The 27780-nt window shown below is 38.6% G+C and overlaps 1 protein-coding gene across 1 annotated transcript in view; it reads right to left on the bottom strand.

The window, feature by feature from the left end:
- ATP13A5 (ATPase 13A5) overlaps positions 1-27780 on the bottom strand; it is a gene marked incomplete at both ends in the record, with an annotated part of 111463 nt that overhangs the window by 66499 nt on the left and 17184 nt on the right. Inside the window, 8 exons of the mRNA XM_080696678.1 lie at positions 116-244; positions 1568-1640; positions 10470-10604; positions 14582-14651; positions 19958-20038; positions 20142-20212; positions 20423-20569; positions 21903-22076. Coding sequence (XP_080552804.1) covers positions 116-244; positions 1568-1640; positions 10470-10604; positions 14582-14651; positions 19958-20038; positions 20142-20212; positions 20423-20569; positions 21903-22076 — 880 coding nt within the window. The remainder of the gene's footprint in view (positions 1-115; positions 245-1567; positions 1641-10469; positions 10605-14581; positions 14652-19957; positions 20039-20141; positions 20213-20422; positions 20570-21902; positions 22077-27780) is intronic.

Raw genomic sequence — 27780 nt, 5'->3', positions numbered from 1 at the left:
ACTATCTTAGTATGGGGCCTGGTACAGGCAGATAAGTATATTTTGATCTGCTTTGCTAAGACTACTTGGTCTGGCTGCTGGGCAGGAAAGAGGAAGCCCCATGACCACTGTTTACCTGTGAGCATGCCTTCGTTCACCACACAGCTCCCATCAATCAGAACAGCATCACATGGTAATGAGAATTTTCCTGGAAGAATAAGAATATCTCCAGGAACCAACAGACGGGATTCTAGCTCTTGCAGACCTGCAGAAGAGCACAGTTTTCATGACTAGCTGAACTTTTCCCTTTTGTGTGTGTGTGTGTGTGTGTGTGGTACTGGAGATGGAACCCAGGGGCATTCTACCTTCAAGCTACACCCTATTTTTTATTCTTTATTTTGAAACAGGGTCTCACTGAGTTGCAAAGGGCCTCACTAAGTAGCTGAGGCTGGCCATTAACATTGATCCTCCTGTCTCAGGCTCTGGAATTCTGGGATTACAAGCATGTGCCACCACGCCCGGCTCCCATTTATATTTAGAACTAAAGTGACTAAGAACTCTTATTGATCAACTGTCCAAGAGCTATCCTACCAGTTCAACTAATCAAGCCCCTTTCCCCTCAACTGAAAATCTTCCCCCTCCAAAAAAAAAAAAAAAAAAAAACAGGATTGAGAAATAGGTTTGTGGAATATAGTAAAGGATTATCTCAGCAACAAGCTCACAAGTTCCCATTTTGATTGTAAAACCAGGTCAATGTTCTGCCTACATCCAGTACTTAAGGGCACAAGTCAGTGAGGAAGTGCCCCTTGGCTGCTGTTTATTCTCTTAGAATGACCCTATGTGGCATGCTTTGTTTCTTGGGATTGTGGCCTTAGGTAAATTACCTAAAGGGCTTCTGATGCAAGACAACTGTGGCCACCCCACCCTAGACCAGCTCAGAGAAAATGCCAAGTATCCCGCCAGCATCTAAAAGCCCCATTCAGCCTGGCGTGGTGGCGCACGCTTTGTAATCCCTACACTTGGGAGGCGAAGACAGGAGGATCGCGCAGGTTCGAAGCCAGCCGTGCTGGCTTAAGAAACCCTGTTTCCAAATGAAAATATAAAAATAGGTCTGGGAGTGTAGCTCAGAGGTAGAAGGGCTTCCAAGAACCCCAGTACCACAAAAAATAAAAAATAAAAATAAAAGCCCCATTCAAGCCTAGATCCCAGATGCTAGTTTAAAATGTTTGATGCCAGATCTTTGGGGTGGTTAGTTGGAGAAAATAAAAGAGACTTAATATCCAACTGAATGGGACATGGAGGAGGAGGGATTTGAAGTGACCCAGACATGCGGTAGCAATGGTTCGATAAGAGCTAGGACAAGGGTGAGGCCCAGGTAAGGTGTAAGGAGGCGCTCTCAGGTAGGGTAGCATCTGCACAGCTTCAACTCCTTCAATTTCACATCTTTGATGCCTCTTGTGTCTCCCTTTAGTTCCAGTCCTGGGTTCAACCATAAAAGGCCTTTTCTCCTTGACTAATAATCAAGGACAAATGAGACAGATTCTAGGATGAAATGGTGGGATGCTGGAGAGGCAACGCATATTCTCACCTTTGTCTTTTACCATGATTGTGACCTGGACTTTGTTGTGGTCCTCCACGAGGTTGTGCAGCTTCACTGATTGCTGTCGATGTAAAGTCCAGGTTTAAATAACAGACCATATTCTGCAAACCACTTGAGCTCCATACAGAAAGAGCCAAGCCCAGTGTCACAGACGATTCGGGACAAAGGATTCCTCTTCTACTTTTAATGCTCAAGTTTCCCTGCCCCAACTTCTAACCCCACCTGACCATCTACTTGAAAGAACAATTATGTGCTGCGGTTTGATGCTATTTCATTTCATGAAAAAGCAATATCCAGCCGCTGCTGGAGGACCTATACCCAGGAGGCAAGGCTTCGATTCCTGAGGAGGCACAATGAGAATGAGGAAGGCCAAGGAGATGGAGCAGGTCACTCCCTCTCTAAGCCTTTGCTTCCCAAAGCTAATTTTCATCTATAAGTGACTTTCTGCTTGTAAGAGCCTATGACTGTTTACGCTGAGTGTTTTGGGGTTTTGTTTTGTTTTTGTATACTAGGGATTGAATCCAGGGGTGTTGTACCACTGAGTCATGCTCCCAGCCCTATTTTATTATTTTTTTATTTTGAAATAATATCTCTCTAATTTGCCAAGGATGGCCTCAAAATCGCAATCTTTCCCTCTCAGCCTCCCTTCAGCTGTGTTTTGACTGCATGTGAACAGCCATCCCCGTGACAACCTGTGGATTTTCAGGTGGGATGAACCCGCTGCATAGAGTTGTGCTGCTCTATTTTGAATCCTGGTGCTGTCATTTGTGAGTTATTCAGCCTGTTAAACCCCCTTTTGCTCCTTTACAAGGAAAGAGGATAACTATCTCTGTTTTATAGGATTGTTGTAAGTTTTCAGTTAATTCTTATAAAGCTCTTTATATAGTACTTGGTATTCTGCTGAGAGCTCATAAAATGAGTGTTAGAGATTAATAAGAGAGTTGCTGTTGGAAAAACAGGTGTTAAGTGTTGCATCAACTGGGAAGATTTGTCTGAGGTAGAATTTATTGAGCTCTGATTCTCTGTAAAGTGGAGGAAAAGGAAGGGGCCAGGGGAAATGGATGCACCATCCTCTAGGGTAACAGAAAGGCAGAGGTGAGGGGCAGCTACCCGCATGCTTCTCTTTACTGGCTGTTGGGCTGCCACCAGGCAGAGGGAGCTGGACACTGGGCCAGCAGAGCAAGGCCAAGTAGCTAGAGTTCAGCATGGATGTCAGTGACCCTGATGCCTCTCAGGAGAAGAAGACTTGGCTATTGTCAACAGTATTCAAAGGCAGTTTAATCTAAGTCAAACATAAAACTTTTTATTTGAGATATTAAATTACTTTCATCCCCTCTGTTGATGGTTTTTCATGTTTAAAAATGTCACCAGGCTGAGACAACCATTTACAACCAATTATGCAACTTTCCTCTTCGGAGAACATAACAAATTCAGTGTTCATATTTATATGGGAAAATTTACTATTTGCTTTAATTTTGCATGAAAAATTAAACTTCACTAATTTGGACCATTCAAGTAAGGAAATCATCTTATTGCTGGGTACATATTCATTGTCCTAAGGTGACTTCTGAGGCTTAAATGTTAGAGTCTGCATATTTTAAATTAATTTTATTTGTTTATTTATTTATTTTGTGGTGCTGGGGATTGAACTCTGAGGCATTCTACTTCAGGAGCTATAACCCTCTTCCAATTTTATTTTTTATTTAGAAACAAGGTCTCACTAAGTTGTGGAAAGCCTTGCTAAATTGCTGAGGCTAGCCGAGAACCTGCAGCTCTCCTGTCTCAGCCTCCCAAGTACTGAGATCACAGGCGTGTGTCACCACAACTAGGTGGACATGCATTTAAATGATGAGTGGCCTGAGAAAATTAGCCATGGCTCTGTGGAAGAACACTGGAGCCACTCAGAATCCTTGAGCTGTAGGTCTAGATCACCCACTAACCAGCCATGGACAGTAGGTAAGAAATTTCACTTTCCTTACAGGTTGTTTTCTGTATAAACAAATAGCATTGAACTGGATCAATTTCAAGTTACCCTGAAAATCTAAAATGGTACGGTAACTGATTTATTTTGCATACCATAGATTTAACCAAAACCCTCCAGACTTGTAGAAAAAATTTACATGGTATATAATTGGCTCAAGCTATTACTTTTAAAATAGTTGAAAGCCAGGTGTGATAGAGAATGCCTGTAATCCCAGTACTTGAGAACCTGAAACTGGAGGGTCACAGGTTGGTGAACAGTCTAGCAAATTAGTGAGACCCTGTTTGAAAATAGAAAATAAAGCCAGGTGTGGTGGCGCACACTTGTAATCCCCGCACTTGGGAGGCGGAGACAGGAGGATCGCGCTGGTTCGAAGCCAGCCTTGCTGGCTTAAGAGACCATGTTTCCAAATAAAAAAGTAAAAAAAAATAGATCTGGGAGTGTAACCGGAGATAGAAGGGTTTCCAGGAACCCCAGTACCACCAAGAAAGAAAGAAAGAAAGAAAGAAAGAAAGAAAGAAAGAAAGAAAGAAAGAAAGAAAGAAAGAAAGAAAGAAAGAGAGAGGAGGAGAGAAGAGAAAAAAGAAAAGAAAAGAAAAGAAAATAGAAAATAAAATGGCTGGGGTTGTAAGCTCAAAGGTTGAATGCCCCTGAGTTCAATTATACTACCAAAAAAAAATTGATAACATTAAATAGCTACTATGTGAGAAGCACTAGCGTAGGCACTTAGAATATGTTGTTTGGCATTTTTATCTTCAAAATAATTTTATGATGAAAATGTTACCTCCAACATACATATAAAAAAACAAAACAAAAAGCCAAAACAAAACATAATGGGTTTGAATATGTTGAAGTAATTTTTCCACAATCGTTTACTTATTAAGTATTAAGATGACTTTGTTCTTTTAGTTTAAAAAAAAATTTCCTTTTAGAAGATAAACATCCTTCCTTTCAACCTTTCTTAAGTTATTTTCTTGCTCAGCAAACTTGTTTAGTCCATGCCATACTAACTTCCATCTGAGGAGGATAATAACACATTTGGAAGTATGAGTGAATAGCACTTGTCTGTAACACTCAAACCTTATTATGCTACAGAGCTGGACTTGTTTATCAGACTTAGCATTCTGTGCAACCTGCCATGCTTCCAGGCTTTTGCTCAGCCTCTTCCTTAGAATGTTCAGCCCAGTAGAGTTTCTACTAGCAAACTCTAATCTTTCACATAAAAGTCCCTTTTTACTTAAATGTCACCTCCACTCCTTAAGTCTCCATCGTCAAGATGAATACATTTTTCTGTTCACTGAGTGTTTACCAGTGTTGGATACTGACCGCAGTCTATTACAGTTATCTCTTGTTTTGCTAGATCTCCCCTGGGAGCGAGGCAGTTCGTAGAAGATGTAGTCATCTCTGTATTCCCCAGAGTCCACCACATAGTAGGCTCTCAGCAAATATGTATTTAACAAAACTGAATCATCCTAATTCTCCCAACAACACTAGAGTAGGATAATGTAAGCATCCTCTTTGAGCTAATGTACTTCAGAACTCTACAAGCACAGGTTTCTATGACAACCAACCAGCCAGGAGAAGGCAAATGCTGTGATGCTTGCCGTGCTCGTGAAGCTCGCTGTCTGATTTCCATTAGGCTCCCTCTGGCTTCTCCAGCCCCCCTCCAGGGGGACCAGGATGAGTTTCCAATACTAATTTGCATATTGTTATTATTCAGCATCTGTTGCTCCTGTCCTTGCGTTTGCTATGGCTGGATTTCCTCCAGAGATAAGTAACAAGGGCATTAACTCAGGTGCCTCTTGAGCCCAGCTCAGTCATGACTAAAGGCAGAGTACTGCAAGCCAGACTCTCTGTGCTATTTCTAGTTGCTGCCCTCAGCAGAGCCTAGCAGTGGAGTGTTCAAATATAGTTAGACAAAAATGCAGGGGGGCTTCAAGGAATACACTCTGGCCTGCACTCTACTTGTCGGACGGGGACTGCAGCAGGAGTGTTTCTAGGCATAAGTGAGCTCTCTCTGTGCAGCATGATTTGGGGCTAGAGTACAGGAAGATCACCTCTTACACATTTGCAAACCCATCCCCTACTATAATAATGTTTAAATGCCCGTGTTTGTTTAACTAAGTCTTTAATTCAGTGAAGTGATAAACTTCAATGTAGCTCAATAGATTTGGGGTGGCAGTGCGTGCCCCTCCCTTCATTCCTGCCCACCTCCTTCCCCCAAATCTTACTGCTACGATCAAGTCCATGGGTCACTTTGAGAATGCATTCAACAAGACAGTGCAGAGGATTGATTTGGAGTCAGGAAACCTGGGGCTGGGGCTACAGCCACTGCTACTTGATGGTGGGCATGATGAAGTCCCTTCACCTCCCTGAGTGTCCCTGTCTTTCCCTCTCAGGTGGCAGGGAGATAACAACAGCTCCATGTGCCTCATTTTACAATTTGTCATGCTCTACACAAACACATAGATCGTGCATGTGGAGGGCCTATTGTATACTGAAAAATACTAAGCAGATGCTATGATGCATCAGTAAAAGTATAGAAATAAATAATTGAATGAATTCATATCTAAAAATAAAGAGGCTTTGTGATTTAAACGCCAAAGATACAGTTTCAGGAAGCTGGGTCGTTTTGTATGGTTTTACAAAACGCCTTACAGTTGAGTCAGGTAAGCTTTTAAAACAAATACCAGCTGCTAATGGGATTAGGTTTGTCTTCTAATTCCTTTTCTTCTTTTTAAAGAAACCCTTTGTAATACTGCCATCAAGTTCAAAGTTTCCATTTTAGTCACTATTTTAGGCAAAGGGATTCTGCTAAGATGTAAGACCTGCATGTTTAAGCATCATTAGGATTAAAATAAATGTTAACCGAATTTCAAATGAAAAAAAAAAAATAACCTAACTTGGGAGAGGGAAATCCTTATATGTAAAGCAGGGAAATCAGAAACCCAAAAGAAAATGGAAACACACTTGACTCTACAGACTTTTAATGGATAGCAAGTGTCAAAGTCAAGAGAAAAAAGTGACTAATGATAGAGTCCATTAATATAAAAAAACTAAAATGGAAATATGTCTACTTTCACTAGTAATCAGGGAAATGTACATGTGAAGATCAATTTTTAAAAACATAAAGCTAAAAATTTTAAATATCAATATGTTGATATATAATGCCCAGTGCTGGTGAGGGTCTGGGGAAATGATACTCTTTAGTCTTGTTGATGGAAGAAAGTATTTCATCTGAAGAAAATTAAGTAGCAAAATCTATTAAACTCTCTGGGTCAGAGACTCTGTGATACAACCCAGTAAAGGAGTAGTGGGGTCTGAGATACTACAGACTCAAGATCCAGAACACCTTAAGTGAAGTCATAGTGACCCAAGGGAAGAACCCAGAGAAGGCACAAACTTCCGAAATCATGGGAAAGAGGAATAATACTGGAGCAATGAATGCCCACAATACCACAACATCAGAACCTGATAAAACAGAAAATCAGAGATTTCTAGAAGATCAAGTCAGGAAAATAACTGTAGAAATAATAGAGGTGCTTCGAAAAGAACTCAGAGAGAGCCAAAAAGAGATAAAGGATGCAATTAATGAAGTAAAGGCCTCAATTCAAAGCATGAACAACCGATTAGACCACATGGAGAACAGAATCTCGCTCTTAGAAGATGATCATTCCAAAAATGAACGCATAGTTTCTAATCTAGAAAAAAATATCCAACAGCAGGAATCTGACATTGAAGAAATATGGGCCCATTTTAAGAGAGCTAACCTAAGAATAATTGGAATAGAGGAGGGAAAAGAAAGTGAAACCAAAGGGATCAACAATCTCTTCAAGGAAGTAATAGCAGAAAATTTTCCAAACATAGAGCAAGAGGTTGATACACAGGTCCAGGAAACTTATAGAACTCCCTTTAGACAGGATCGGAGAAGAGGATCCCCACGCCACATAATTGTCAAAATGACCAATGTGGAAGCCAAGCAGAGAATCTTAAAGGCAACAAAAACAAAGGGCCAAGTGACATTCAGAGGCAAACCAATTAGAATCACTCCAGACTTCCCAAACCAAGTCATGAGAGCCAGAAGGGCTTGGAGTAACATATTCCAAACTCTGAAAGAAAACAACTTCCAGCCAAAAATTTCCTACCCAGCCATACTTTCTATCAAATTAGATGGAGAAATAAGAAGCTTCCATGACAAACAGAAACTGAAGGAATTTATGTCTTCAAAACCAGCACTAGAGAAAATACTCAAAGAGATTAACTACAAAGAAGAAATAGGTAACACACACCAGAACCAGAGAAACAAGAGTTTCCATCCAACAGTCAACTAAGACTGGTTATCTGTGGAGATTCATTATTTATGTTAGTCTTTTACCTATCTCTAAATGGTATTGTTTGCCTTTATTGTTGTTAATTTTTAGGATTTCTAGTTGGAATATTAATATACCTTCAGATATAGCATTTGGAAATATTTTGTCCCATTCTATTAGTAACTTTTAACTCTGTTTACATTGTCTTTGGATATACAATATTTTTTTTTATTTTTTAGGGAGTTTGTATACTCTTCTGTTGCCTGTGCCATTGAAATCATATCCAAGAAATCACTGCCAATTTCAATGTTGTGAGGTTTTATGACCCAGATTTTCTTCTAAAAGTTTATAGTCTTAAGATTTATATTAGGTCTATTATCTATTTTGAGTTAATATTTGTATATGGGATTAGGTAAGGGTCCAATTTTATTCTTTTCCATGTAATTATTATTTTTCAACAATATTTAGTTAAAATATTATTATTTCTACCACCAAATGTTCATGGAAACCTTGTCAAAAATAACTTGATAATATAGGGAAGAATTTTTCTCTAGGCTTTTATTTAACTCCAATGGTTTATATATCTGCCTTTAGAATAGTACTACACTGTTTCAATTATTGTAGCTTTATATGGTTTGAAATCAGAAAATATATATCTTCTAGCTTTGTTCTTTTTAAAGATCGTTTTGGGTATATAGAGTCCATGTTCCATATTAGGATAGATTTTTTTCTGAAAAATAAATATATAAATATATGATAGTTTTACCTAAAAAAATAGAAAAAAATATTCTCTGGTAAGAAAGTAAAAAGAAATATTGAAATATTATCTTTAAGTCATCAAAAGCTTGGTATCAGACAAATTAAACTGTTATGTGAGATTTAAAAAAAAATCTATTAAACTCAAATTATGCTTATCCTCTGATCTAGCAACCTGGCTTTTGGTTCCTATGCTTGGAAAAAAATTGCAAACACTAATATAGAAGCACAGGTCTAAACTGTAGCTATGCTTAACTCAACATTATTTGTGTTTCCTCCCATTGAAAACGAGAGGAAAATAATCTTATTTTTTATAAACAAAAATTGGTTGAATTAATTATGATATTTCATGAAATATCATACCATTACTTTTAAACATAACTTACAATTATTTAATTACCTGGATTCTTGGATTCCCATTATATATACAATAAAATAAAAATGTTAGATTCAGATATTCAGATTAATGTGCATATTAGTAAGGTCTTTTTTTTTTTTTTTTTTTTTTGGCTGGCGCTAAGCATTGAACTCAGGGGCATTCTATCTCTGAGATACACCTCCAGCCCTATTTTTTTTTCCTTTGGAGACAGGGTCTTCCTAGGTTGCTGAGAGGCTCACTAAGTTGCTCAGGCTAGCTTTGAACCTGGGATCCTTCTGTTTCAGCCTCCCAAGTACTGGGATTATAGCCATGTTCCAACAAGCCCAGCTAAGATCCTATTTTAATTAAAAATTAATAAGAATCCAAACCTCCACATAACTTTGTATTATATAGATACCTAATAGAGTAAGAAGAGCAAACAAATTTGTTGGGCAAGGATGACATTATTAAGAAAATAAATACATGCACTGGGGATCTTGACAGTTGAATTTGTCTTTCAGCAGATTTTTCTACAATAGTTCTTGAGCCTTTACAATACACAACAACCACCTATTATGAAACTGTTAAGACGTGCAGATTTCTGTCATCACCCTGGATATTTTGACTTAATGGATCAAAAGACCAGGAATTTCAAGTAATTTTCTTGCTGAAACCCTGCCTTATAGACTTGAGAATCAAACCTAATTTTCCTACAATCCTTCCCCTAACTCCCACACAGGAATCTCTGTATTTGGATAGTGGGATGGTTCTAGAAGAAAGGGATACCTAAACTCTAAATGAAGAAGTAGACATTATAAAAAAAAATCTTGAGAGAAAGACTAAAATTTGTCAACATTTAGATAGGAAATGTGCAGAACAAATACAGTATATAAGTCAGGAAAAGTGATGCTGCCAAATCATTCTAGGAGACACAATGTCTTGACTAATCGGAATTATTTAGAGAGCCCAGCTCCCCATTCTCCTAGTACTACAGCGGGCATTACTCCACCACAGCTTTCTTTGCCACCTGCTCAGACACAGCCTCAGAGTCCTTCTAAACACAGTACTCAATGATGCCGTCAGGTGGTAATCAGAGTTTGCAAAGACATTTAAATCTACCTGGTGTGTGTGTGTGTGTGTGTGTGTGTGTGTGTGTGTGTGTGTCTGAGCTACACTCCTAATCCTTTTTATTTTAAAACAGGATCTCTCTAGATTGCTAAGTCTTGCTATGTTACTGAGGCTGATCTGAAATCTATGATCTAAGTACTGGGATTTCAGGCGCGTACCACTGCATGTAGCTCTGCCCACAATTCTAAAAGCCCTCTTCCCAAGATTCCACATTTTGGCAAACTTCCCCCCACCTTTTTTGCTTTGTTATGACCTATTTAACAATGTAACTCCTTATTTTCAGTGGAAACTCTACAGGCCTTCCTTCCTTCTTGGGCCAAAAGTTAAGTGGAATCCAGCTGTCACTTTAGCTCTTACCTGTCGCAAATCATATACACTTAGGACGATGGAGATAATGGTCAAGATGATGATAGCCACAGAATATTCTATGTAACCTTGAGACAGCCACAAAGTTAGGGTGAAGGCTTGGAACACATAGAATGGGTTTAAAACCTGTAGGTACAAAAACAGCACTGGAGTCACTTGAAGGGAGCTTAGTAGTAACCAAAGTGGTGACATTTTCTTATAGAATGCTCCATTTTTACAACATATAATAATCTTTAATACTTAATAATTTATTCGGCATTCTATTAATTTGAGTAGAATTTAAAGCACATAGAATGGATATGGTAGAGACACCATTATTATAAGTACTCAGAACCATGCTCACAGATTGGTAATTCTTCTTTATTTGAAATTTTCAAAAATATTTTATCAGTAACAAAATCCAAAAATTTGTCTTCTTAAACAGATTCACCCATAATGAAGGATAAATATGACTCAGTCTCTTTTTTTAAAAGAACTTGATTTTGAACAGTTGTATTAAAAGTTTATTTTTAGCTGAGTGTGGTGGCACAGGGCTATAATCCTAATTTGGGAGATTTAGACAAGAGGATCATAGGTTTGAGATAGTCTCAGCAGTATAATGGACCTTCAGCAACTCAGTGAGACTCTGCTTCAAAAAATAAATTAATAAGTAAATAAGGCCAGGCGTGGTGGCACACGCTTGTAATCCCCGCGTTTGGGAGGTTGAGATAGAAAGATCACGCAGGTTCAAAGCCAGCCTCGCTGGCTTAAGAGACCCTGTTTCCAAATAAAAAGATAAAAAATAGGTCTGGGAGTGTAGCCTGGAGGTAGAAGGGTTTCCAGGAACCCCAGTACCACCAATAAATAAAATTAATTAATTAATTAAGGAAGAAAAAGAGTGATAAAGAGAGAAAGACAGGAAGGAAGGAATGAAGGAAGGAAGGAAGGAAGGAAGGAAGGAAGGAAAGAAGGGGAAGGGAAGGAGGTTGGGTATATAGTTCCAAGGTATAATGCCCCAGGGTTCAATCCCAAGTATAAAAAAAAAGCTTATTTTTTACATAATCACATACTACAGAATTAATCAAGTTGTACAATTTTAATCAAAGATTCTTTTATCCATGTCATTTAAATATATCATGTTCTTCAATGTCAAAGGTTATGACTAAGTCCTCTGAAAATCAGTGTAATTAACATGGCCCTTCCCTTGAACAAGAAGAAATTTCTTCAGGTAAGGCTACAGTGAAAATCATGAACAGAAGCCCTTACCAGGTCCAAAGCTGCTCAACACTGCATGTATCTTTTTGGTCTCTCTGCAATACCTTCTAATTTTTATTCCCTCAACTTTCCATTTTGGTTCTATTGGCTCCACTTTTAGCAGTAAAGCAGAAAGACCAAATCTGAGGTGCTAGAGAAAGGCCACATGATGTACAGACACAATGAAAATTAAAGGGCTTACTGGAACAAAGTCAGGATTGTTTTCACAGGAACACCCCCTTTATGATTTTTACAAATTATATGAAATATTGGTTAAAACCAGTGGTTCTCTTTCTTGCCTCTACTTTCTACAATTCCCTAGTACATTAAATACAATTCTATGTTAGTCCTAAAAATGAGTTGACACCTGGATAATAAGTAAATAAGCTGTATCTTAGGGGTTTCTTAAGCTCTTGTATATATTTTGTGCACCGAAAAAGCTTTTGTTTCTTAATTCTTAATGTTTCTTGTTAGTTCCGTCTCAACTGCTTTACTTACAAATTACAGCTCTTATGTTTGTTTGGCATAAGCCCCTCTAGTTGTAGATTATGCCCTAGTGATAACGTGATTTGGAGTTTATAGCAATCCAATAGAAAATTGGTTAAATACTCCTTGTAGAAGAAATAGCACATCATAATTTGCCCCCTTATTCAATGTTCTTTTGAAATCAAATAGGAAGATAGTTTTCCTTGCTTTTTTTTTTTTAATACTAAAGACCTAGTAAATAAGGGCCAGGAAATACTTTCACCCCTTTCAAAACAGATCAGTTGACACCTGGGAGAAGCTTTGGCAATTTGAAAAAATGTACTTTGAGTAAAAAAGTTTAAAAGGAGCCTGCTTTTTGAGAGTTGGGAAAACTACGTATGTGTGTGGGGTGGAAATCAGTATATGAGAAATCTTCATCTCCATTTTTCCATGAACCTAAAACTACTCTAAAAAATAGAAAAATAATAGGGTGTTTTTGCTCTAGACACAAAACAATGGTGGATAAAAATGATTTTGATATTATAGAGCTATGACCATGCTCCAAAACTAATAACAATCTTCATAGGTTAGAAATAGACCCAAATCATGCAGCACTGGGTGGGGACTCACACCATCAGCCTAGTGAGTTATGGACAAGAACAAGACAGTGACAGCTAGTAGCTCAATTTGGGGCGATAGAAACAGAAAGTGCCCCACAAGGGGCTGGGGACAGAAAATGGGCTTATGGTAAAAAAAAACAGCGGTGGCAGTGGGCTACTTGTTCCAGTTAGAGATGGAAAAAGTCATAAGCAGAGATGGGTCCATCTGAGGGTAAAGCAGTAGAGAAGAAAGTCCATGGTACCGCATGAACTGTGCCTAGCCCCACACTGGCCGGGGTGTAAATACAACTGACTGTTGAGGGACAAATGCCCACATGCCCAGCACAGGCCTGGTTCTGAATGGGGCCCGTTGTGACCAGTCAGAGGGAAAAACAAAGCCATCAAAGCAGGGTAGTAAGCACAGGGAGAAAGGGGAAAATAGAAGGAAGAAGTATCGTGTTTAATGTGAGTTAACAAAAAGAAATACATTTTAAATAAAAGGAACATATTGTTTAAAAAAAAAACTACTAACTGGCACACACTTGTAATCCCCGCGCTTGGGAGGCAGAGACAGGAGGATCGCGCAGGTTCGAAGCCAGCCACGCTGGCGTAAGAGACCCTGTTTCAAAAATATAAAATAGATCTGGGAGTGTAGCCTGGAGGTAGAAGGGCTTCCAGGAACCCCAGTACCACCAAAAAAAAAAAAAACCAAAAAAAAAACAAAAAAAAACTACTAACAAAAGAAGTCACTTGATAAAATGAAAATAATAGAGCAATTTGGAAAAGACCAAAATAATACATTTCAAATCCTTAGAAATAATAGAAGTAATTACTTTGTCCCATGGTGTGAGCTTACTGTCTGTATGCCTCATCAAAAAATCCATATGTAGGCTCAGCATGGTGGCACAGGCTTACACTCCCAGTACTTGGGAGGCTGAGACAGGAGGATCGTAGACTTGTGGCCAGCCTCAGCTACTTAGTGAGGCCTTCTGAAATTTAGTGAGATTCTGTTTCAAAATAAAGGATAAAAATTAGGGCTGGGGATATAGCTCAGAGGTAGAATGCCCCTGGGTTCAACCCCCAGTGCCGAAAGGGGGAAAAATCATATGTTGAAGCTCTAACCCATAGGATAATGTTAATTGGAAGAAGGGCCTTTGGGGATTAACTAGGGTTACATAAAGCCATAAGAGCAGGGTTCCCATGATGGGATTAGTGTTCGTGCCAGAAGGAGAGACCAGATAGTTCTCTGTTTCTACCCTTAAGGACTCGCTGAGAAGGTGGTGTTGGCAGGCAAGAGGAGCTCTCACCAGGTACTGAACATGCAGACACTTTGTGCTTGGACTTTCCAGAATCCAAAACTGTGAGAAATTAATGTTTGCTCTGTAAGCCACCCACTCCATGCTATTTTGTTGTATAACTTGAGCTGACTGGGACACCTTTCCTCACCACCACCACCACCAACAACACTACCATTAAAATCAGAAGGAAAAACAAACAGGCGATTAGAAAACAGGAGTCTGTCTCACCCTGAGAAGAGATTTTAAAGTAGATTTGAACTTAAGTAGTTATTGAAAAGGTTCAATTAGAAATTCTGGAATTAAAAATATATACTTATTGAAATTAAAAAGAAAACCCTCAAAAGACAGGAAAATAATAGAGTCAAGGGAACAGTAACAAAAGAAGTAGCATAAAACACAGATTTTATTCACATTGAAGTCGTCACATGCTCTGATTCCTCTGAGTACCAAGAAGTCAGAAATAAGGGGCAGATATTATTTTTCTGTCCCAAAGAAAAGATCTAGTTACCTGTTTCACAAGCAGCTTCCATATGGGTTGGATTTCAACCTCAATGGCATTGGGTCCACACACTAATCTTCTGTAAGGAGATTGATCAACCATTAGTGTCACACCTATAACTCAGTGACAAGTGAGTACAGGCTAAGTGCCGACCACTTCTCTGCTCTCCAGGTATCTTTTCTTTCTTTCTTTTCTTCTTTCCTTCCTTCCTTCCTTCTTTCTTTCATTCATTCTTTTTTTTTTTTTTTTTTTGCATTACTGGGGATTGTTGTGAACCATCCTTTTTGTCTTACATTGCTATCTTCAGCCTCCGGGACAGGCCTTTAGAATGCAAACTGAAAACCTAGGAATGAATGAGCACTGGAAGATGACCGATGGTCTTCACCGTCCACATGCAGGCATTATGTACAAGGTGTACGTACAGTAGAAAACAGTATAAAAAGAAGCTCTCACATTCGTATAGCATTTCACAATTTACAAAACTCTTTAAAAAGTTTCATTTGATCCTCACAATAATCCAAACAAAAGGGTAATATCCCCCTTTTGCCAAAGGTGAAAAATTTGGTTGGTGTGGGTGCTAGGCCAAAGGTGCAGCCATCTAATACTAGTCATGGCACTATAGCTTTTAAGCAGAGATGGCAATACCAGAAACTGCGCTTGGCCTTTTATATGCATTACACTTGCTGTTCCCTCTACCTGGAACCAGTTGCCCCTACATCTTTGCATGGCTTACTCCCTAGTTCCATTTAGATCTCAGTTGAAATAGCACCACTTTATGGAGCTTTCCCAAACAATTCTATTTAAAATAGCTCCCCTGGAGCTGGAAGCAAGCATAGCTCGGTCTTAGAGCACTTGCCTAGCATGAGCTTTTTTTTTTCCTTCGATGTTTCTATGGAACCCAGAGCCTTGTTCATGCTAGCCAAGGGTTCTACCACTAAGCTAGAAAGCTACCCTAACTCTCAACTCAGAGTCTCTTTATCTTCATAACCTACCTTACTTTTTTTTTTAATGCAAATGCTTACCTGAATTTGAACCTCATATTTAACATGTTAATTAGTATGCAAATAATAGATTGCATCCTTCATTATAACATAAGCTTCTAGAGGACACTGATAGATCCTGAAGGCCTAAAACAGGGCCTAATACAATAATACACTAAATAATTATTTGTTAGGTGAATAATGGGTGGTTGAGAAAGGGGCGCATCTTAGTTTCCACATCTGTAAGTACATCTAATAAGATTTTTATCCGCGTCATAATGTGATACATATGTAAAGCATTTAGCTTGGGTACCTAGAATATGACAAAACTCCAATAAATGGTAGCTGTCTTTGAAGTCCAACTCTTTAACACACTTAACTGTATTTTTTCTCATTCAATAATACCTTCTTTTTTATTAATAGTGCTTACATCATTGAATTGTAACATGCATTTATGTTTTTATCTTCCAATTGCCTTAGACCTCTTTTAAAGGCAGGAGTGTAAGTTTTTTCATCTCTATTTTTCTAGCATCTAAGGACACAGTATCAGACCCCGAGGATGTTCCTGAAATGCTGAAATGAATTAATAAGAATAATTGTGACTCATATTTAGAATATTCTCTCCTGACAAGACTCAAAACCTAGACATATAACTAAGATAGCAGTCAGGCTGTGGAGGGCCAATTCAGAAAGCAAAGCCAAGGCCCACCCAGTGCTCTTTGGCTCTCCCTGTTTGCTGAGATGGTTTCTGAGATTACCATTAAAAGAAGAGCTCAGGGCCCAAGAGGATGGGGATGGGAGTGGGTTAATCCTTGCCTGTAGATAATCCTCTTTAGGGCTCATCTGGGCCATGTTTAAATCATGGCCTGGCATGCCCCTTATTGCTTTGTCTTTTCTGCTGTTTCTTGCCAAAAAATAGTGTGTTTAGGGAGCACATGCCCATCTTAATCTCAGCGCAAGCCAAGCAGAATTGTCAGGGATGTGGACCAATGGTTGAGCAACCAGAAGGAATATGAGGCTTGAAGCTGGGTCACATGGGGAAAGGTCCAAGATTATATTCCCTGACTAAAAATATGATGAGCTGGCAGGGAAATAAGGCCCTGGAATTCTTCCAGGTAGCTTCTCTGAATGATACAGCCAAACACAATTAAATAAGCTCGCCTGACATTCATAGTAATTTATCTAGGGAGCAGTTGCTGTGGAGGTAGAAGAAATTGAACAATATCACAGGAGGGAAGAGGAAACTTGTGAAGGGAATTTCTGTGCTAACCAGAGGTGGCACTTGGAAGACCACTGAGAATCTAACTCTGGGATATTAGTAAATCTGTTGGGATGTCTTAATTCTGAAACTGTAAATTGTGAAACCAATAGTAAATGACCTGGAGTACTTTCTATGGTGGCGCTTCATGCCCCTTTTTAATGTGCTTATTTTTCTTTCATTAATTTATGCGTTTTCACCAACAAATTTTTGCACCTGCATCATGTGGAGTGCTGATGCATTGTGGGCTCTGGTGGTAAAGACTAGAGTGGGCATCCCCAAGGAGAAAGGAAGAACATGTTAGAATTCATCAGCCCTGCTGGATGGGTGGAGATTTGAACATGGAACCTACTGGAACAATTCACTTCCTCTCTTCCTGGTGCCTTCTGGTAATTTCTCTTCAGGGTAAAAATAAGTACATCATCTGAGTTTCTTGCAGATCCCTCATCCTTTATTTCTTATATCGCACTGTTAGTTCTCCCCCCACTCCAGCATCCGGGATTGAACCTAGGGCCTGTGAGCTCTCTACCACCGAGCTACATTCTCATCTCTACCCTCTTGTTGTTGTTATTGTTTTTAATGCAAGAAAGCTCAAATTCATTTTGAAGATTAGCAGTTTATCACTCAACTAATACCTTAATCACTTTTAATATATATTTTTAAAAGCCTCAGTCTTATCTTAAGAAATAAAGGGAAAATATTTTACATTCTATGTACTCTCTTTTTGCCTCCATTTAGACATGCCTATAAAATAAAGTATGCCTATGTTTATAAGATTATCTCCCCTATTTTTTATATTTGAGAAACCATACTCTGTCTTGCTTATTAGATTGTCAAGTTCTTTATTGTGTGGACCAGATTTAAATTTAATTATGTATGATGTTTATTAAAGCTTGGCACTTGATAAATAAGGACAAGTTTGAGGTAGCTCTACTGATGGGGCTCTTTCCTGTGGAAATGGCTTCCTCGGCAGAGTGTAGCTACATTTGTCAGTGGGATTTCTTACATGCCCTACATCAATCCTTAAACATTTGCGCTTAGTGCTATTAAACCATTATGTTTTAAATGACTTTGAAAACTTTTCATATTTCTATGTATTAAGCATTACATCTGAAATTTTATATAATGATACAGTGTCTAAGGCATTTTGCAGTATTGTCCTAGTCTGGATATCTGGTTCATTTTTCATAATGTTCTGGAAAGGGAAAAACTTAAAAATAACAAATCAGTCATTCTTAGGCATTATTCATATGCAAACTATGGAAGTTGCTTGCTAAAAATAAAGTTTCTTCATTTTTCTACAGAATTATCAGAATTATGGGGGCAGAGCCCCCAAACCAATATTATAAATGCTATATTTTTTCTTGGCTTGAGAATTGGGGTTTCTGGATGCCTGCAAAGAAGATTAGGCAGGTAATGTCCCTACAGTGACTGAGACATGAAGTAGAATACTCAGATTCTGGGGGAGACTTGCAATGGTTTCCTGCCAGATACCCTTGGATTGGCTCTTTCAAATACTGTTGAAGGAAGAAAGGGCTCTATATCTCTGCGGGTCGATCGTGTGTACAAAGCCAGGCATGTGCATGCCTAATTATCCCAGTACTTGGGAGGTTGAGACAGGAGGATCAGAGGTTTGAGGCTAGCCTCAGTAATGTAGCAAGGCTCTCATCAACCTAGACTGTTTCAAAACAAAACAAAAATAAATAAAAAGGGTTAGGGGTGTAGCTGAGAGGTAGAATGCACCTACATTCAATTCCTAGTAACACACACACACACACACACACACACACACACACACACACACACGTGTACAAGTATTTCCTAATCTATGTGCATCTATAGGTACCAATCTCACGATTGTGCCACTATCCTTGTCTCTCTTTGTCCCTAGTCAGTGAATGTCTCTTGGACATTGACTGAGTCTTTCTCTTCAGATGGCTGGCTTCTTGCAAAGTGCCTGGCGTATTAGCAGTTAATAAAAGAATGGATGCATTTGTTTATTCATTTATCCTACAGATCTCTACTGAGTGCCTGTTATGGGTCAGGAGCTGTTCTAGGTGCTGGGGACACCGCTGTGAATATGTAGCTACCAGGACAGACAAAATTCTCACCTCTAGGGTTGTTTGCCCATTGTAAAATGCAATTTTAGCACTGCCTTTTTGGATCTCACAAAATCTGGAGGATTCAGAAGCTGAAATGTAGCCAGGTGTGGTGGCATACACTTGTAATCCCAGTGTTTAGGAGGCTGAGACAGGAGGATTGCACAGGTTCGAAGCCGGCATCAGCTACTGAGTGAGGCTCTCAGCAACTTAGTGAGACCCTGTTATCAAATAAAGTATAAAATAGGTTTGGGAGTATAGCCCAGAGGTAGAAAAGCTCCTGGGTTCCACCCCTGGTACCACCAAAAAAAAAAAAAAAAAAGCTGAAATGTATGAAATGACTCAAAATTTTTTGAAGAAGGAATAAAAACAGCAATGCAAAAAGACCACTCTGTAAACCTGAGTAAAAAGATGAAACCTTATTTGATTGCATTGCTCCTTACTCTTTTTTTCTAATAAGTTTTCTTTTCTTGTTTTGTTTTTGGTATCAAGGATTAAACTCAAGAGCATTCTACCTCTAAGATATACCTCCAAACCTTTTTACTTTTTTTTTTTTTTGGTGATACTGGGGTTCCTGGAAGCCCTTCTACCTCCGGGCTACACTCCCAGACCTATTTTATACTTTTTATTTGGAAACAGGGTCTCTTAAGCCAGTGCGGCTGACTTCGAACCTGCGCGATCCTCCTGTCTCCGCCTCCCAAGCGCGGGGATTACAAGCGTGTGCCACTATGCCCGCCCCCAAACCTTTTTACTTTTTAAAAATTTTGAAACACAATCTCACTAAATTGCTGAGGTTAGCCTGGAACTTTTGATCCTCTCGTCTCAGCCTCCCAAGTACGGGGATTACAGGCATGCCCCCACTGCATCCAGCTTTGAGTAAGTTTTTTCAAGGGAACAATTGAGAGTATTTCTCTGATGCCAGTAAATGAATGAGGATTATATGAAGTCTGTGAAGCCTTAGCTTGTAGTGCACCGATGGTAAACCATCCAATACTGCATTTTTTTATGGAAAAATCAGCTTTCGCTCAGGGAGTCCTGCACATCTCACCTGATCTCCTGCTCGTCACCGTTCAGACCTGATCCAAATGTGTGATGGATGTCATGGCAGGAGTTGCTGTCTTCCAGAAGCCTAGGATGTGTTCAGGATAGGAATCACACTTCAGTTCATGGCACTTAACAAGACTGGTTTCCTCCCTGCACCCTGATATAGTGCTGAGAAAAATTGTACTTACCCAACTTTCTGAAACCGCTTCTCCAAGTAATCCCAAACATACCTGATCTTCTGCACTTGGATGCATCGCAGCTGCAATCATAAATGTGAAGAAACAGGTATCATGTATGAGAAAGAGGACCATCAAAAGGGAATTGTCCGATAGGAGTTCTCACGTGAGTCTCACGTTCTTTGATACATAGCTGTCATTCCCAAAGTTATATTTAAGACTCTCAACAGACATTTATTTTATTGCCTCTCTCTGCAAACATGTTATCACAGCGCACTCTCAGAGTCTCTTACTTTTAATTCCGGCTTCATCACGGCCTGGTTTATGACAGAATGGCGGTCAGCAACCAGGGGTTCCTCTGGCTTTTTGCTTATAGGAAACTGGAGCGTGGACAAGTCGAGACAGAGCACCTGCTTCCTCATATATCTTTGAAACTCATCCTAAAAAAAGTCAATCCAGCCCATGAAATTCTCAAGAGTGATTCAATAAGGTCTTCAATTAACCAGTTACCTACTGTGCGCTAACGGCTGGCGGTTCCCAAAGTTTAAATAAAACCTTCTCCTTAACAAAAGCAGCAGCACTATTTAAGAAGTTACAGAAATGCAGACTCTGACCCTACATCAGAACTACTGCTGGTGGGGCCAGCTGCCTTCGCCACAGTGAGCTCCTCCAGAGGACTTAGATTTGCACACAAATTTGAGAATCAATGAGGGAAAGGAGAAAATACTTTTCAGGAAGGCTTTATGTCTAGAAAATGGTTTCTAGCTATTTTTTAATGCCATATTGATGTTTACAAAAACCTCATGTCCTCCAAAATACTATGTGTGCATATGGGCATGTGTGTGGTACTGGGATTGAGCCCAGGTGCATTCTACCGCTGATCTACACCTACAGTCCTATTTTACTTTTTATTTTGAAACAGCATCTCCCTAAGTTGCTGAGGGCCTAGCTAAGCTGGCCTGGGACCTGCAATTCTCCTTCTTAGCCTCCCAAGTACTAGAATTACAGGCATGCGCCACCGTACTTGGCTTCAAAAATATATTTTTTAGGAAGTGGATGTTTGTTCCCATATTACGGTGTCTGAGAGTTGTGACACTGGCAGCCACTATGACTCGGTGGCCAAGAGCACTGCCCGCCAGCCTGAGGTGCCAGAAACTCCCCCAAGCTAAAGTAAAGGAACCATCCCCGGGCTCAAAAAGAGACAGCACACCAACTCAGAGACACGCCTGCCATCTCCTTTTATATCCAGGGAAACTCTTTAAATAGAAAAGAAATGATGGTTAGTCATTGGAGAGACCACAGACACCATACATGGCTTTTCTTTTCTTTTTAAAATTGACACATAGTTTAATTGCACATATATTTGGGGTGCAGTGTGACATTTCAATTCATACATACAGCATGGTGTAATGATCAAATCAGGGTAATTGGCCTATCCATCACCTCAGACATTTATCATTGCTTTGTGTTGGGAATATTTAAAATCCTCTCTACCTGCTATTTTGAAAGTCAAGTAATCGTTGTCAACCATGTTCTTTACCATGCTATAGAACCTTTGAAATTGTGGCTTTATCCAGGCGCACCCCTGTCCTCATCACCCACTCTTCTCTTCATCCCTCCCTCCCCACCCCTGTCCAAGGTTCTGGTGACCACTATTTCATTCTCTGCTTCTATAAGATCAACATTTTCGCTCCCACATATGGTGAGAGGGTGCAGTATTCATATTTCTGTAGTGATCGCGGCGTTTAAAATATGTAACAGAAGAGCACGTACTGTTGTCCGCAGCAAAACAGTGTCTGCTTCTTGCAAGGAGCATGGGATGCAGCTGGCCCGCACCCTCCACTCAGGTCTCCAGTAGAACACCAATGGCAGGATGCCACCCGTCAGCACGGAAGCGACCAGGCACAGGGCCCTCCGCAAAGGCTGGGTGTGGTAACCAAACACCTCCTGGCCAATAAATGAAAAATCACTTTTCAGTTTTCATGTGAACATATTACCGTGTTTCGAAAGATACACTTTAGACACCGAGGTATTGGTTGGGAGACAAATCTGGCGTTAGCTGGTTGAATCAGGTTGACTGCTCGCAGCTGTCATTTGATATAATAGGAAAAAGGATTCCTTTTACTCTGCTGCCATGTGAAATTAACCCTCAGACAGGAGGAGCAAGGAAGGAGCACACTTAGTTCTTGCCATGTATTAAGAAGTCTCAGGTGTTTATAAAATATCTCATGTTTTGAACCCAATTTGTTTTCTTTAAGTATAGGGTACTTAAAAATTGTTGATATGAGTTTATTGACAGAAGATATCATCACCAAATGATGACATCTAGTTTTATCCACATTCAGATTTGTTTGACTGAAAAAAAAAACATGACTGAATATAACCAAAAGTATGAATAGAGGTATCATTTTCTAAATCCATATAATAAAATTGTTTCACAGCATTTAAAAAAATTTAAACTAAATTTTTAGGGAATTTTGAAGACCCTGAGGGATGCTGATTATAAATGACTCCTTTTAGATTCTGATTTTTTTTTTTTTTTGCTATGACTCTGAACTCTCATGTCTATCTCCTAGAGCTGTGGTATCAAGAAAATAGGTTTTTGCAGAGTTTCTATAGCACTGTTGATGGCAGAACCTTTTGAATTTTATGCCAGTTTAGATCAGGCCATTGTATAACAAAGCATTTGGCTTAGTTCTTTGGAAAAGTTTTCATCTTTGGTATAGTCGTATTCATTAACTTTTCCCAATAACGCTGAAGTAGATGAAAAGTATAATAACAGTTGTTGAAAGTAATCCTTAAACACAGTGGGAAGGTCACACACATGCTTAAGAAATAAAAAAATAAGCTTGTCCCTGCTCTGACTGACATCAGCTGTGAGACTCGAGGTGACTCGTTTCACCTTGAAGGAATCCAAATTCAATCCTCTATACAACCATGGGAAACACATACCTTACAGAATATTTGTGCTCAAATTAAATAACGTCTGCTTCACTGCTCTGTAATTGTGAGAGTTTCTTTCCACTAATAATAATATCACTCACCTGGGAAAAGTGCTCATTAAATTTTGTGATATAGTCACTTTATTTTGAGATTATATTATTATTTACGAAAAGGTTTGATTTAATTTAGAAACATTGTTCACCTTTTCTTTTTTTTTTTTTTTTTTTTTTTGGTGGTTCTGGGGTTCCTGGAAACCCTTCTACCTCCGGGCTACACTCCCAGACACCTATTTTTTTTATATTTTTATTTGGAAATAGGGTCTCTTAAGCCAGCGAGGCTGGCTTCGAACCTGCGCGATCCTCCTGTCTCCGTCTCCCAAGCGCGGGGATTACAAGCGTGCACCACCACGCCCAGCTCACCTTGCTTTTAAGAATATTTTCAATTGCAACACTTCCTTCTCTTCCTATATTCCTCTGTTTCAATAAACTTTAACTTGATTTTTCATATATGCCAGGTCAGATATTGTGTGATAAATAACATATTTTTTGAGTTGTTTGCAAGGGGCTGTGGTCAAAGTCCAACTATGTACAAAAGCAGAAAAGTTTGGAATTTTAATCCTGCTTGTAGCTGAAATAAGATCATTCATAAAGAACATTCTCTTGCTGTTTATTTACACACAGCACTGGCACTAGTAATCATAATTCTGGTGCCCCTTCAGTTCTCTTCCATATAACTTTTTTTAATTAGAAAAGGAATTCACAGTGCTAGCAAAACTGCAATGAAATCACTATAGCTACATATTGCTAATAACCTTGAGCACTGGAATAATGCTTTAGGGAAAGCAAAGTTACAAGTTATATTAAGAATTATAAAGACATCTCTCCCCCTTGAATCAATAACTCCTCACTTGGAAATATACCCTAATGAAATCTTATGTAAAGGAAAAGTGATAGATGTGAGATGTTCATCACAGCCTCATCTGTAATAGCAGAATTATCAGGAGAATGAAATGAAGCATCTAAACAAAGGCTACAATAGAGACGGCGGAACAAAATGTGTGATGTTCCTGCAGAAGTGACGGACTTTGTATGAGTGCACTCAAGGAAGGAAGGATGGACAGAGTGAATGGAAGACAAATGGCATCATATGACCCACTATGGCACCAATGATGTTAAATGTAGGTGATCTTAATACTATGACCAAAAGCAAGGAGCGCTAGGAAGAATAGTAAGGGACATTTTAAATATAAGCGGACAGAAAGGAAAAATAGACCCTATAAACATTAACAAATTGAAGCAGTGTATAATATCAGATGAAATGATATTTTCAAGGATATTTAAGGAAAGAAATGTTATAAGAGAAAAATATATTTCATAAGCTAAGTAGTAAATTTAACAGGAAGTCATAATTCTAAATTTTTGCGTACCTAAAAACACAATCTCGAAATTTAAAGCAAAATTGATAAAATTTAAGTTTACTCTCAGCATTGGAGATTTTAACACATATCTCTTAGTAATTGATAAAATAAACAGATAAAAAAATATTGGTAAGTATATAGAGAGTTTAGCCAGGCATGGTGGCGCACGCTTGTAATCCCAGCATTCGGGAGGCTGAGACTGGAGGATAGACGGTTCGCAGACAGCCTCAGCTACTTAGTGAGGCCCTGCGCAACTTAGTGAGACCCTTTTTCAAAATAAAGAATAAAAAAAGGGCAGAGGGTGTAGCCCTGAGGTAGAGTGCCCCTGGGTCTGTCCCTAGACCAGAAAAAGAAAAAAAAGAATATAGAGAGTTTGAGAAACTTCATTAGCTAAGTTAACCTGATGGGAAAATAAAGAAAATTATAGTCAATGACTGCAAAAATTCAATTTTAAAAATACATATAAAATATATACCTAAACTGACCATATTCTTGGACATGTGCTGACACAATTGAACTAGAAATCACCAACAGAATGAGAACTGAAAAATGTCCAAATGTTTGAAAATTAAAAAACATTTCTAAATAACGCATGCAAGTTCAATAAGAAATTACAGCAGACATTTAGAAATATTTTGAACTGACTAAAAATAAAAATTAAGAAATCAAGTTGGTGTGGTGGCACATTCCTGTAATCCCAGTACTTGGGTGACTAAAATAGGAGATTGTAGGTTTGAGGCCAGGCTCAGTTACTTAATGAGACTTTGTTTTAGAGGTAGAATGCCCCCTGGGAAAGGAGAGAGAGAGAGAGAGAGAGAGAGAGAGAGAGAGAGAGAGAGAGAGAGAGAGAGAGAGAGAAAGGAAGGAGGGAGGGAAGGAAGGAAGGAAGGGGGAGAGAAGGAAAGAAAGAGAGAGGGAGGAAGGAAGTGGAGAGGGAGAAGAGGAGGAGGAGGGTGAGGGACAGGGGAGAAGATGAGGGGAATTAAAGCATGTAGGATACAATTCAAACAATGCTAACAATGCTTGGACTGGGAATTTATGGCTTTAAGTTCATATATTAGAAAAGAAAGCGTGAAATCAATAAAGTTTCTAACTCAATATGTTATAGAAAAAATAGCAAGATAAATCCCCCAAAAAATGTAAGAAAAGGAATTATGAAGAGGAGTGAGGAAACGAATAAAATAGAAAGTAGATATAAAATAGAAAAACTCAACAAAGCCAAGTTGGTACTCTGAGGAGATTTTTTTTTTCTCTAGTACTGGGGATGGAACCCAGGGGCATTCTACCTCCGAGCCACACCCCCAGTCCTATTTTTTATTCTTTATTTTGAAACAGGGTCTCACTGAGTTGCAAAGGGCCTCACTAAGTAGCTGAGGCTGGCCGCGAACCATGATCCTCCTGTCTCAGCCTCCCAAATGCTGGGATTGCAAGTGTGTGCCACCACGCTCGGCTCCTGAGGAGATTTTTTAATGGACAAGCTAATACACATGTCTGAATATTTTTATAATTATTAGAGAAAATTAATATGCAATTATAAACCTTCTTGCAAAGAAATCTTTAAGCCCAGATGGCCTGTGAGTCCTTTCAGATATTTCAGGTAGAAGTGACACTTTCTTTGTGCCAAGTCCTTCACAAGTATGGGAGCTTTCCTAACTTGTTTTTACAAGGCTAGCATACCTAGATACCAAAACCTAATAAATATGTCACAAGGAGGATAATTACAGGCTATGATTTGTTATTATTATAGAGAAAATACTCCTAAAATATATTATCTGCCTAAATCATTGATACAGTAAAGAGTAATGCATTATTACTAAATGATATTTGTTTCAGGGATGCAATGATTGGAAAATTGGTGTATTTTGCCTTAATATTCAAGAAGAAAATCAGAAGGTCACCTCAATAAATACGGAGGAAAAAAACCATAAAATTCAACAAACACATTACATGATGAAAAATCAGCAAATTAAGACTCGATGGAACACATCCTTCAGCTGACATCATGTGTACTGATGAAATAGTGAACATCCTTCCCTCCCACCCCGCCTAGGTCACGAACAAAAGAAGACTGTTAACAATTACCAAGAATATTTATCAATGTAGTACTGGAAGTCTTAACTAGTACAAGGAGACAAAAAAAAAAGAGATAAAGATATAACAACTAGATTATTTCAACAAGAAGCAAAACTCAGTCAATAATGTAGTTGTATATATTTAAAATCAAAAAGGGCAAACAAATTTTAACAGTCAAAAAGTGAATTTATTAAGATTGCTGGTCAATACAGAAAACTCAACTGTATTTGTATATACTAATAACCAATAACTGAAAAATAATTACTACTTTTAATATCATCAAGAAATTGTCTTGTAATAAATTTAACAGTTTTACAAGAGCTTTAAATTTAAAAATGTATATTATTACTGAGAAGTAATAAATGGAGAGAGATATTAAGTATGGGAATTAGACACTAACAGTCCCATGCTACATCAGACTTTTTTTTTTGTATGTGGTAATTGATGAGCCAATTCTAAGATTGGTGTGGAAATGCAAAGGACCCAGGATAGTCAAGGCAATAATATAAAAAGAACAAACATGGAGGACTAACACCACCAGAGTTGAAGATTACTACAAAGCCCCCGGAATTAGGAAAACAGGGTACACACAATATAGATAAAAAGGGCAACTAAACAAGAGTGTCTAGAAGGAGACTAAACATGACCACATCATAGACACCAAAGGAACCACTAAACCTGTGGGGGTAGGATGCTTTGCTCAATAATCAGTGCTGCTGGAGAAAACTGAACAGGCACAGAAGATGAGTTTACCTCTCATTTATGTGTTATACCATGCACAAAAATTTGAGGTGGCATATTATGTAAATATGAAAATAGAAACAATAAATCATCTGAAAGAAAACAGAAATTCTTGAACTTCAAATAGACAAATATTTCTTGAACAAGAAACAAAAAAATTGGCTTCAGTGCAACTAAAGCCTTCTGTTCATCAAAAATATCTCTAAAAAAGATTTTAGTTCTTATATGTTATATATATTAGTTATATATGTAGGGAAGTATTTGGAATATATAAAAACTTACTACAAACCAATTAAAATGAATAAAAACAATAAAAATGGGTAAAAAATAAACTTGAATAGGTACTTTACCAAAGAGGATTTCCAAAGAGACTATAATGCCTAAGAGGCTGCTCAATATTATGTCATTAAGAAAATACAGCCGGGCATGGTGGTGCACGATTGTAATCCCCGGGCTTGGGAGGCGGAGACAGGAGGA

Source organism: Muscardinus avellanarius (genome assembly GCF_963383645.1).
Source record: "Muscardinus avellanarius genome assembly, chromosome: 5".
Taxonomy (NCBI): Eukaryota; Metazoa; Chordata; class Mammalia; order Rodentia; family Gliridae; genus Muscardinus; species Muscardinus avellanarius.
Note: the sequence above shows the minus strand (reverse complement) of the source record. Positions and strands in the feature narration are given on the sequence as shown.